The 13,429-nt window shown below is 36.9% G+C and overlaps 1 protein-coding gene across 1 annotated transcript in view; it reads right to left on the bottom strand.

Moving 5' to 3' along the window:
- OTOG (otogelin) overlaps nt 1-13,429 on the bottom strand; it is a 92,413-nt gene that overhangs the window by 62,332 nt on the left and 16,652 nt on the right. Inside the window, exons 13-20 of the mRNA XM_058829527.1 lie at nt 13,239-13,347; nt 12,350-12,396; nt 11,732-11,877; nt 6,102-6,234; nt 4,943-5,120; nt 3,086-3,210; nt 1,913-2,125; nt 158-323 (exon numbers count right to left, since the gene is read on the bottom strand). Coding sequence (XP_058685510.1) covers nt 158-323; nt 1,913-2,125; nt 3,086-3,210; nt 4,943-5,120; nt 6,102-6,234; nt 11,732-11,877; nt 12,350-12,396; nt 13,239-13,347 — 1,117 coding nt within the window. The remainder of the gene's footprint in view (nt 1-157; nt 324-1,912; nt 2,126-3,085; nt 3,211-4,942; nt 5,121-6,101; nt 6,235-11,731; nt 11,878-12,349; nt 12,397-13,238; nt 13,348-13,429) is intronic.

Below are 13,429 nucleotides of genomic sequence, written 5' to 3'. Positions count from 1 at the left end.
CTGTATAATTCTAAGAGCCCCTGTCAAGTTTACAGATGTGTATCATCTACAAGGGTTACAATTATTATAATTATATTATAATAATTAGCTTTCCACTCTGACTTGCAAATGTGGTGGTCTGAAACAGCATGACTATCAGCATTGCAACATTACCCACCTCTGCAGGCATCGCTCAGTCCTGGTATCCAAATACATTCCAGAGGGACAAGCACAGCCTTCAACACAATCACTGCTGCATTTCTCTGGCACAGACAGTGCTTGGCAGGTTCTACCACAGGTAGATACACAAGTACTGTACTCCTTTGTGTCTTCACATGAAAGAGCTGTCCAAATGAAACAAATCTCTCAAATTACGGTGCAAGAGACTCAAGTACCTCCCAACAGCTTTCTGATAAACATCTCCATTCTTTCATTCCCAATCACATTAAATTCCACTAAAATTGCTACCTTGGCACTATGCTGTGTAAACTACACAGATGTAAATCCACAGTAATAACAAGTGCAATGAGTCTGGGCAGTTAATCCAGATTTACACTGTGGAAACCAAACAGCTGAAGCCTTTCTGCCTCCAACTCTGAAAATACTTTTCATTTGTGCATGGGCTTTTGGAAGTGCATAGCACCTTAAAAAAAACCAAACCCTTAAAATCTTTAAATAAAACACATGTACTTTGCAGATGTTGCACAACACCATATTAAATTTTCTTTTATATATATATATATATGTCTCTTATAAAGTGCTACTAAAAAAGACTGAAGCTCTTGAAATACCAATAGATTCACCTATTTTAAATGCTACAAGCATGACTTTTTAAATATACTATAATAAAACTATACTTGTTTCCAGAAAATCAAATCAAATCGAATGGCTTGAATGACTCATTCAATCATAAGTGGACAGAGCCATTTATGCAATAATAAATACAAACAAGGCAGTCTTGTCAGATATACATACAGATACTCCAGCTTGAGATGCTTAAGCTGGACCAACTTAATCCTTTTTTATCATGCATTACAACATGGATAATTACATGATGTGATGAAACCCGTTAAATGTTAAGCTCTTGAATGTTCCTTAGAAAAGATTTTCAGACTTGTTAATAGAGCCAGACATCAGAAGTATCAGTTTCAGGTTGTTTTATAGTGTTTACAATTATATGCTTTTTAAAAAACGTATGTGAGGGCCAAACATATCCTATCAATATCTTTCGCATCACTAAAAATTAATATAAACTAAAGAATTTACTATTATCCTTTGCTTGTGAGGCTTTATGGAGTGGATAACATATGTTACCTGTATCTATAAATATACATATATTCTATATTTTTCTATTAATTTTAAACTAAATAACAACAATACCAAGTTTCAACACTTTCCTGAACACTTTGTGTATTTCAGTGTCACTGACAGTAAGAGAATAAACTAAGAGATTGTCAGACAACAAAAGTCGACAGTAATCCAACTAAAACTGCTAAATATCATAATTTTTCATCTCATTCATTTAAAGAATTAGATAAACCTAGCATCTACAAGGAAAATAAATCTATTTATGCAGTTCATGAATAATATCTAGATGGTATGAGTTATGCAATATCATATAATAAGGACAGACATATTTTGAATTCTGTACACATTAGAAGCGCTCCAACTACTTAAAATATTTGCAACACTTCATAAGTCAAGGAACTATAGAAAGTAAACTATAAAGGAAGAATCCTCTAAAAACACTAGTACAAATTCTGTCTTGACAGAAAATTCTTCAAAAAAAGAACCTTGTCCTGTATGCAAAAGGTCACACTAGAATTAATCCTTTTCTCATTTAAAAGATTGCATTGATTTAATTTTATTTTCTGATCATCGCTAAAATCCTCAGGCAGTAATTATTTAAGTCTAGAAGTGAAAGGAAACTCACCACAGTCCGGGACAGCTCCTCTGAAATCTACAACAACTCCAAACTTTCGGCAATGATGAGCATAATGGGCCAGAGCAGAGCATAAACAAGTCTGTCCACATTTGCAAGTGTCTCTTCTGCACTGCTCAAAATAGGGAACAGGACTCAAATAGGGGTAGCATGGAGCAAAAAGATCTTTCGTAAGGATGCTACAAGCTTCCGCTGCATAAGAGGCTACACAAATAACAGATTAAAAACTGTTTCAGTGACGGAGCTCAAAAAGACTTGGAACAAAAAAATGTCTTCTATACAATGCAGCCAACCATGGTTATATACTGTTGCCACATAAATCATTTTATCTTTGATGTCTATACAGCTGTACAGAAGAACTAACATTCATGTCCCACTCTGTTACCTAGAATGCAGCTTTTTAGCACTGAACATTGTAAAAATGCTCAAAAGACAGGAAATGCTGCAGCAGGAGACATGACAATTCCCTAGCACTGATGAAACTACTGGGAAAACTTTCATATTCTACAATCATATTCAATTCATATATTCATATCTATTCATATTCTACATATCTTTACAAGTGTTTAGTGTCCAATACAAGAAGTGGTAGGAACTGTGAAATAGATGTAACTGTTGATCTACAAAGTTCATCATTATTAAAGGATGACTTAGTGAGCATCAGTGGTCCTCATGGCATCAGCCACCTGCGTATTATCTCAACTGGACCCTTTCAGCTAAATCTATAGGCTGGCAGTGCATAAGCATTTTTCTCCTCATTCACTCTCTTTCATAGCAGACAACTAAATCAAGTATTTAGTTTTTTTCAGCATTCTCAGAAATGAATATTGCAATAGTTTTGAGTCACCATCTTAACTAGCAGCATCACCAATATAAGACCTTGTACCAAAATTTAATACATGTCTAACTTAAAACAGTGTAACTGCAAACCAGAAATAAAAATTATGTATTTCAAATGCGTCTGCAAGTATTACAAAATCTTCAGACAATACACAACGTGATTTTTTAAGGGATTGAACTCAGCTGCCTCTACACTACCCCTAGGTACTAATTCCTTTAATGGGTAGGACTGGTTATCACTGTACCTGATCCAACCAGGAAAATGGGCACAGATATTCTAAGTAGAAATGCATTTGTCAATAAGAATTTTCCCTCACTGCCCACCTGCCTGCAGATGAACATCACACGGATCCACCTGTGAACTGTCATGCACAAGAACGCACGCCGATGAAGTTTTCCATGCATTTCCAAACAGCTCTGGAGTGCTTTCTGTTACTCCAGCTGGAGATCTTTTACAAAACAGAAGTCAGTCAGGAAAAGCACAGTGAATTTGAAGAATAGTCTCAGTTCTTACACCCTCTGATTCAAGCTCTTATTTCACTATTCCATATTCTCATTCACCTGCCCATAAAACTGTAATCATAAGTTTCAGGACTCCTTTTTTTCACAGGTAGAGGCCCAGAAACAAAAGAGATGCCCTCTACAGACTTTTTAAGGAAGAAAATATCAAAATAGACCAAATTCCACTTTTATAAGAGAGAAGGGAGCATCACTGTCCTGATAGTTTCAACTCCCTTATTTGTCCTTTTGGTTCCTTAGCAATATCCAACCTGTTTTTCATCTCTCCTCTACATATACTTTCCTGTCTGTTGCTGACTTCCTAGGCTCTTTATTCCTTGCAGGAAAGAGAAAAGAAATGCAAGCCTCCAGAAATATAACTGCAAGAGCAATTGAACAGGTACCTGTGAGGCCCAGGTAACAGAAGCTGAACAATAAAGACTTTGATCAAAATAACCAAGGCACAGTAATGTTGTACAGAGAGAATGATCCGAACTGTGCATTTAAATATGGAGTGTTATACTTGAGGGAAAAGACTGAAGCATTAGGCACAGTCAGGAGTACTGCCACTGATAAAGCAGCAGGGAGTGAAGGCGCTGCAGAAGACGCCACTGCCTATGGCAAGGCTCCCAAACATGCTGTGGATCAGGTTGTTTGCATACGTATCAAGGTGCCTTGATACCAAATCTGTGTCATGTCTCAGAACAATTTCTAAGACCTCAGGTTTAAGGGCATTTTTTTACAAATATCAACTATTGTACAGCTGCTCATCTGTGTGAGAAGAATCCAAAGGCTGTTGTCAAAAATACACTACAAAACTACCTGTCAAACAGAGAAATATTTTAAGAAGTTTTACATAAATAGTATCCCTTCATTAAGATGCCGTCTATGTGTTTCCTAGTCTCATTATAAATAATAGTCTGCTAATACTTTTTCATCTGTAACATAGAAACTGTTCAAAATTCCACTGGTATATTTTTAAATGGGAACTATAATGAAAAGCTTTTCCATTGTACAATTAGTTTTGAGTTAGAAAAATTCCAGCTGTTCTGAGAACACAAAATTCTTCTATTATTTCCTGTTGTGTCCTAAACTTGTGTTCTCCCACCACCCTTAGGCTACTCTAATCCACTGGAAGCTAATTTGTTCTTTAGTGTCTGTGAGAAATATGTTGCAAGCTGGGCAAACAGCAGCTTTGACTATGGAGCTCTGACCACCTCTCCCTGCATCACAATGAAGGGAAGCTCAGGCAGCAGCCAGCTCCCTTTGCTGGTCTGCAGGCACCGAACAATGAAGGCTCTGTCAGAGACAGTAGATTAGGGTTTACAGGAGAAAATAGGAGCTGGAAAGAGATAGAGTACTGCAGAGAGGCACAAAGTTCTTTATATAGGCCACTCTGCATTTTGGACAGCATTTTTCTGGTAAAATAGCCCTTGTGCATTGTATCTATTTCACCAGATTTTTATATTGAATATTTTGAGTGAAACCTGGCTTGATATCCTGTAGCTGAAGCTACAGATTTTCTGTTAGCAAACTGAACCCTACTATCTATCTCACTAATGAAAAACTTCAAAACACATTATTCTTGGTATCTATCCTTTCAGCTTCAGTACACACTTGATCGACCACTCTAGCTATGGATATTCATATACTGGCAGATAAAAATCTTGCAGCTCTGCATACAAAAAATCATCCTCTGTGTTTCCATTGAAGGTTCCACACAGGCCCACAGTGTCGTCCTTCCACCGTTCATCCACTTGAAGGTAAAGCCTCAGTCCTGCTCTGTCGTAGAGGATCTGTAATCCAATCTGTGTCTTTACTTGCAGAAATACAGAGGAAAGTTTCCGTATTTCAAATAACTCTGGGGAGTAAAAACAGAGCTTGTTGAAAGACAGAGGAAACCTGCTTGAAATTTACATTTTGTTTCTTGCCATTTCACTGGTGTTGGTTGATACCACTTTTTTGTAAGGTTTTTTCCTATTAAGGCCCTATTTTCCTCTAAACTTTGATTTCTCATTAAAGGTTATACAGATTCAACCTTTATGAACAAAACAAAAAAATTGTGAGACTCACCACAATTTTAAAATGCATTGAGAGTTCACTGAAATATCCACAGAGGTAAACTAAATGAAATCAATGTAAAGATATAAACATTGCACATCATTTTTTGTAGACAAACTCATCCTAAAACCAGGAACATGATTCCTATGTTAAAACCTCTTTTGTGAAACTCCCAAACAGCCAAGACCTTGCAGACATCAAATGTACTAATGATTTGCATATGAAGCTCTCATCAAAGACAACACTAAACCTCACAGTCATATATTCCTATGCAGAATGCTAGGCACCCTCACACTTTCAGGACAGAGAGATTTAAAACTCTAAGCAAAAACAAACAAAATAAATTTTTGGTCTGAAAATCTGTAGCTCATCTTTAAAGGCCAGTAGGGTTCTTTCTGCTTAAATTTACGTGAGTTGCTTACAAAAATGGAAGAATAAATTATTCGATTCAAGAATCAGACGAAAGAATTTCCCCTCAGGCAAGAGCTAAAAAGCCTTGGAAATGTGAGGGATGGTGTTTGGACTTGTTATAGTAAACAAAACCTTAAAGTAAGAGACAACTAGCCTGATGCAGCCACTGCACAACTCCTACCATTAAAGAAAAACTACATCAAAAGTTAATCTGTAAAGCATTTTATATGAAATAACAATGCTGGCACTAAAATATGTCTTTTAACTTCAGTATGTTAGCAATGTTGACAGTGTCACAACACACATAAATGTCATTGAAACATCACTCCAGTGTTTGATAAGAGTTATATGCTTATGTATTACTCCTTACCATCTGCATAAGGGAGGTTAATTTTGTACTGGTCATAGATCAAAACATCTCCTGAATGAGTCAGAGTCACTTGCCTCTTGGGGTCCTGCTTAAGAATAAGGCTGACAGATTGGATACATGATCCATCCTGGTTCTGCAAGTGAGAGCAAAGCAAACAAGAAAAGTTATACTTAGTGGGGATTGAAAATTTTAAGATATACCCTGCTTCTTAGCAGAGTGCACCTATGAAACATGCAGCTTTGCAGCTAAGAAAAATCAGTATTTTGAACGATTTTCCATGTGTCTTTAATAATAGCATTTAACCCTCTATGCAAATACAGCGCAGAAGTGGGATTTGGAAAGAGAAATTTAAACAATTCTCACATAGCTTAGTACCAAGACACACACAATTCATGAGACACCCTGATTAAAGACCCACTGAGGCTGAACTGATGCTCACTAACAATGCTGCACTATCTACAGAGCAGTGCACCAAACTCCAGATTTGTACTTCAATGTGTTCTGATATAACAGGTTCTTTCAAAGCGTAATTTAAGATATAAGATGCTTTCAAAGGCAAACATTAATGAAAGACAGAAATGTCTTAAGAATCATTATTTAAATCAGCACTTAAGTTCATTATTTCTGAGGGGAGTTGTAGAGTAGAGCATGTTCATAAGCTCTGTGGATGAATACTGATATAAGAAAGGCAGCATCATGCCAGCATATATCACAATATCCGCTTGACCCAGCTTGCTTGCTGCTGCTATTGCTTATTCTTATTTGCATTTCACTTCTCCAAGTCAAAATGTCACATAGGAAACACATGAGTAGGAATAGTGCATTGCAGTCTGGATGAAACATTCTTAACAAAAAGATAAAAAATAAAAAAATCCTAGACCAATCCTATTTACTTTTCTTACACCTACAGTCTTCAGTGAATCTCAATTGGCAAACAGTACCAAAAGCAGCTAATTAACTGAAATTCTACAAGAAATGCACCTCCTATTAAGTAACATGGAAACGAGTCAGAGAGGTGACTAACAGAAGTCAGTTACAATCAAAGTTTTCAGGACAGGACTTCCACTTTCCAGAGTAACTCAGGTACTTCAGCTTCCAATGTTATTATGGAAATAATTCTTGTTAAAGCAAGTCTATTAATTAGAATAGATTAACAGATTTTTCTTAACAGGATGAATTTGATCACTATTAAATTTTTTTAAGTAGAGGAATGTTCCCCCAAAGAGAATCAGGCACAGAGGTGGATCAACAGATGACTTGAACTTCCCCGGGTCAGCACAGACCTTGCTACATGCTAAAAGATGAGAACCCCAGTCTACATTTTACTGTCTCATTGCTCTAGAAAGAAATTAGGTTTCTGACACACCTACATGCAAATCCCTTTACCATAGCTTGAGACACCAATTTTTTACACTTGCTAAGTGTGGCTGGATAAAATTAAGAGACTACCCATTCCTTGCCATCTACAGATGAAAAGGAGAAGCACTCAACTCCTGTTTCTTCTGCTCAGCCTTCTTTACTTCAAGTCCTTGTAACCATTTAACAGCTTTTCCAGAACAATGTAATTTGTTCATTTTACTCTCATCTCGATTATGCATCTTCAATGTCTCAATGTCACAGCAAAACTATCTCCCTTATGAACACCATTTTGAGCACAAATTCAAAAAAATCTTATATACCAGAACATACATAGACATGTCTGAAATCACTCGGTCAAAAAGCAGTCTAGGCTTCCCTGCAGAAAATTCCACATTGATTGGATCTGGACGTGTGCTGCAGCAGAGGAATAACCACCAGAGCTGCTGGAGGCTGCATTCTTCAGCCTCACTGTCTCCAGTGAAGACATGGATAATGATGAAACAGTAAAGTTTTAAGCATCTTCAGTGCTGGAAAAGGCACTGAAAAAATATAGTCAAGATAACTTTTGGACAGTTGCACAAACATCAAAATTATGTAGTGAATAGCATCATTCATGGTGTAAAAGAGACCAGAATGTTCAGCTCAAAGATTTACATTTTATTCAACTCTTTCTGACTTTCACTGGTACTTGTCTAATACAGAGCAAATGTTGTCCTGCTTGTTGAAAACCATTCCTAGAGCTACAAGGATCTCTGGACAGTACCATGTGGCTCTGACAGATGCTGAACTAGCTGCAGAGCAGGTCATCTGTCAGCTCTTTTAACACCATGGACACAAGTACACACAGTGGTGTGTAATGATTAAGAACTACATGCAGAATTTCCCTGTCTCTAGATAATAATGCAACAGTGATCTTACACCAGCAGATGAAATGATAAAATGGACCTTGAAAATAGGAAATCATAAAAATAACTGGAGATACTTCATCAGCTCAACCAGCTCTCCTGGAATGACACTGAAGACAGACGTCTGCCTTGTGAAGCAATGTGCTTGTACCTTATCTTGCTGTCTTGCCTCTTTACTAAGAAATTAGGTTTATGTTCATTTCATTCAGCAATGATGGCTACAAATTGACAATACTGTATGTCTTTTTAAAAGCTGAAAATATAAAAATGGCAGGTGGCATAAAGAGCAAAGGAGAACCAAGAAATCAATCCTCCACAGTATATGTACACAGTATTGACAAAAGCTTTATTATTCCTTCAGGCTTAAACTGAAGGAGAAATTCTGCCTGACAATTGTTCTCTGTTCCAATAGACTGTTTCTTTCACAGCACTGCCCCTGCCAGCTTTTGGCAGGTGTTTTCACAGGAATGGCCATTTCTCTCACTAGACACTTTAAAAAATATCTATACTCAGAAGACCTTCTCATCATAAAAACTACAAAGCCAGTGAGGCTGTCACCTGAAACTCAGATAAGGTTAAGCTGTGCTGATCACTTGACTGGTTCTCCTTCCAGAAAGTGCTTAAACAAAATTTCACATCGTTTTGAAATAACTTGTTGCCTGATGACTGTTTATGTCACCAACTCTAAGGCTCAGGATGACTGGATTCTTTGTGATTCAAAAAGCTAAAATCTCCCCAGGTATTTTCTTTCCAAATTTTCTAGTCTGCCTGAATGAGATGGGAGTGATAAGGCTTTTTTAAAGAAGCACATAAAATCTCAAACCATCAAGAAATACGAGATTCCACATTACAAATCTTTTAGCTTCCCATTTCAATCCATTAATTTTAATAAATAGGAAAAAAAGATAATGGAGGGTGCCTGGGGAACTGAAAAGCAGCTCTTCTGCCAACTGGTACCAGCTGGTTGATAATTAGACACTTGAATAGCTGCACTGAAGCCCCACATTCTTGCATTATACTACAAAAACTCTTCTCACTACCCCCTTACCACCTGTATACTGACAACTAAATTAGCAGCACGTAGCCCTAGGACACATCTCATAATCCTCTGATTACCCACCTGATTGTTAACATCCAGAACGCTTTACCTCCATAAAATCTACACTTGTTAGGGACTGCCCAGGTGACCTTTGTTAAAGGCTAGGTGAAGCATGAAGCCCCACATGCAGTAAAAGCCAAGAGAATCTGGGGTTTTTTCACCTACAAACCACCTGGACACAGACACATTAAGCAAAGTCACTAGGGCTGAGGAAGAATGCAAGAGTAACTGAAAGGCACTTTGCAATCTCACCAGCAAGGCAGAAAGCCAACTAGTTTGGTTATCACTTTCCCCAACAAAAATTAACCACAGCAGCTAAACCAAAAAGCACAATTCTGTCTGTTTTGTACACAGAGAGAAGTGCTCCTAACAAAAGGGAATGAGGCACACACACATACTCTGCCCATTACCACAGCAGATATTTGCTCTATTTATTGACAGGCTTTTCAACAGATCAGGCTGCAAGGTACCTTGCTGTGAGCTTCTTCAAGAAGTCACTGTGGCCTCAACTCCCCTTTGATAAAAAAAGCTGTGTAGACAGTTTCTTTAGGGATTTCTTTGGCTCTTCCTCCATGATATAGCCCAGCTATACTATACACAACCACCTTTCTCAAGCTTCTTGAACCTTGCAAAATTCTGACTGACACTGACTGAATAGATGCATGCCTATGTTTATGTTTTGCTCACAGCTATTCTTTTTGGTTTTTTTCTCATTGAGATGATACTAACTTAATTCCTCAGGATTCCAAGTTTAGCACAGAATGAAGCCAGGCCAGCTTGCTAAAATTAAACCAAGCTAACTACATCTTGAAACAACCTCAACCTTCCTATAAACTGGAAATACTAGCAGGATCACAAGAATAATGCACATAGAGGTTAAAGCCTAGAAGTTTTTAAAACATGTATGTCCTTGCCAACATTTCATTTCCCAGCCCTCAATGTAACACCTCTATCTCAAAGAGCAAAAGGCTGTTAGAGTGTTATACAACAATTTTATTTGCTACCCAGGAATTCACTTTTTCAATAGTGGTAACTTCTAGCCCCTGTCACATATCTCACCTGGTATCCTGATAAGATAGAGCATTTATTTGTGGATCATCAAGTTTTAAAATATATTTGGCCTACATCCAGTTAAGCTATTTTTCTTACCTCCCAACTTCTACCACTGAGATGAGGGGACTCAGTCTCCTATCTCTTACCTGGACTGCAAATAAATAATTTCTATTACAATAAACTTGTCACTGCAACTCTATTCTAACTTTCTACTTAAGTCTTTTCTGTCATCCAGAGAAGTGGGTTAAAATGCAAAAATAGAAAATGTCTACTGAAGTACACCTTTAGAAAGTGTAGCATGACAACTTATATAACTAATTCATTTCCCCAAGGAAGTCTCAAGTGCATGAACAATAGAAGCTGCAAGGAGTGATTTCAATCATTAACGTAAAATGACTTTTAGCATCATACATTTATTTAGAACACAAAAAAAAAACTAACGTAGCTACCTCCATAGAAGTTCAAAGCAATGGCACTAAATCAGATTTTATGTGAATTATGTAATGATGTGGGCCTAACATATAAATATGGTCTAGAATTACAGCAAAGTCATATTTAAGGCTATATATGTTTCAAATGCCTGTACAGTTGCTTCTAAATAAAAATTATTACAGAAGACCATTGGAGACAGAACACAAATCTGGTCAAGATACAAACACTTTCTCCTGCTGCGAGTCCAGCAGCTTGGTAATCATGACTTTAATATAAATGTGGGCCAAATCCTGCCCTTAGCATGCACATTTAGAAATCAGTGAGAAAAGCCTGATTGCAGAAGACAGCTAAGCTCAGTCACCTGCACGTCACATGCCAAGTATGTATTTTTAAGATCCATTCTATCTTGACGTAACTTCCTGAAAATTATAAGCCCTATTAAGAGTGTGAAAAAAATTAAACTCTGTAGTAAAAACCTTGCCAGTGTTCCATACCTCACACATAGTTTTATAATACATGCTCAGAAATGCACATACAAAATAAAGGAAAGAATGGGTCTTGGACATAAGGCAGACAAAATATTAAGTGATGCCTGTGCACATCATCACAAACTTTCAAATATAAAATAGGATCACCCTTAGAATCACCTTTAATAGCATCCTTAGTATCAGCTACACACATGCACAGCCTTGGAGCTTGCTTTTCTTCTTACATGCTCTTTTTCCGTCTCAATTAATAAACCCTTCAGGATATAAACGTTACAAGAAGGCTGCAAGTCCTACCTGTCCACAAGGAGCATTTTGCAAGGATATGGTGAACATTCCAGATGTGCGGCTCTTTGCCAGAATATACTGGCAGGTGGCTTGGAAAGTGTATTTGCGCCCATCAAAGGTCATGAAGTGAGTGTCTCCTGAAACTGAGCATTCAGCTGAAAAACATAAGAAATAGTGCAAGTAAATATGTCATAAAGACAGCATAGTCTCCACAGCTATTACTGCTGTAGAGCTCATATACTTTGATACATTCTATAACTTATAAAGTTGCATTTATATCAAACCAGGTATTAGGAACACAGGAACTGATACTTTTCCTTGCTTTTGTCATGGAGCTCCTAGCTGATGCCAGGCCAGGATACCTGAACAGCTTCTCCCCAGGAGGAGGCAATAATATCATCCTTGTATTATCGGTATTTGATTTGTGGCTCTTAAAATTGATTTTCAGAAACATTAACACATTTAACTGATAAGCCAGGCCATTTTAATATTTAATCTACTGAGTGTGTAGATTGAAACAAAAATGCAAGTCACACAATGAAATGTCATACTAACATCGAAAAAGTAATATTTACTAAAGTAAGAATTGAGTTATCAAACAGTTAAGTATTTGAGACTTTCACCTACCTGGACATGTAAAATTTGTACAGATCCACTTTCCTCCAATGCAGGTACTAAAATCAAAACAAAGTTTTCATATTTTATTCTGTGAATTATACACAGCTGCACCTCAGTTGTTCTTCCTGGATTCCTTCTCTATGGAATGAGCACCAAGTGTCTTAAGTCTTACAAAAGGTTACAACAGAGTCTGTACAACACTGTCTTTAGAATGGCTGGAAGCTTGTTGTGAGGACATGATCATGTGAAATTTCATCCATGCATCCAGTGTCACTATCATCTCTTTTTAGGTCCTTAATAACCATTAGAAAATCTAAGGATTAATAACGCTGAGGAGAATAAACACAAGCAATTTGAATCTTACGACTTTTAAAGACAAGAATTGGTGGGAGGGGAAAAAAGTTGCACATCTGCAAACTCATCCATTTTCTTCAGTTAAGATGATCCAATAAAAGGCACTCTCTCTTCCTACAAATTTTTCTTTCCAATTTATAAAATTAATTTAGAAATTCCAAAGCAGCAGCTTAATGTCACAATTACATTAGGCTCTTTATGTCCAAGTGAGACAATAAAAGCAGGAGATAAAGTCAGCATAGTTCTCCTGTTAAAATTTTGAAATCTAGATTTTTCTTTTTAAGGGAGAGTTTAAAGTGAAAAAAAGCACTAAATATTACAGCATTCTCTGCAGTATTTGTCATTTTCTCTTCTTCCACAGTAATAGCTTAATCATTTATCTTTTCCTTAATTACAAAACGTACACAGAGTAACAATTTTTTATGTAGGAACAGTGAGAACTTACCAAGTTTATCTAATTTCTATTTGAAATAGGCCTTGAAGAAGCTGTTTCTTATGATCATTAAAGGATGTGGTTCACAGTGTAATAAGAAAAATTACTCACCAGTTATTACATTCTTCATAAACCACGGAACCCATTTCAAAAAAACTTCCATGGTAGTCACAAGGACAGTCCATAGGCTTGACACACAATTCATTTTCATAAATTAAGCCTAGAAGAAATAAAAAACCAAGAAAAAAGTGGCATATTCATGACAATGGCTGACAGAGAATTAACAATTTTATCCAAGAACA

Source organism: Poecile atricapillus, chromosome 1 (assembly GCF_030490865.1).
Source record: "Poecile atricapillus isolate bPoeAtr1 chromosome 1, bPoeAtr1.hap1, whole genome shotgun sequence".
NCBI lineage: Eukaryota > Metazoa > Chordata > Aves > Passeriformes > Paridae > Poecile > Poecile atricapillus.
This window is presented reverse-complemented; position numbering and strand designations above follow the sequence as displayed.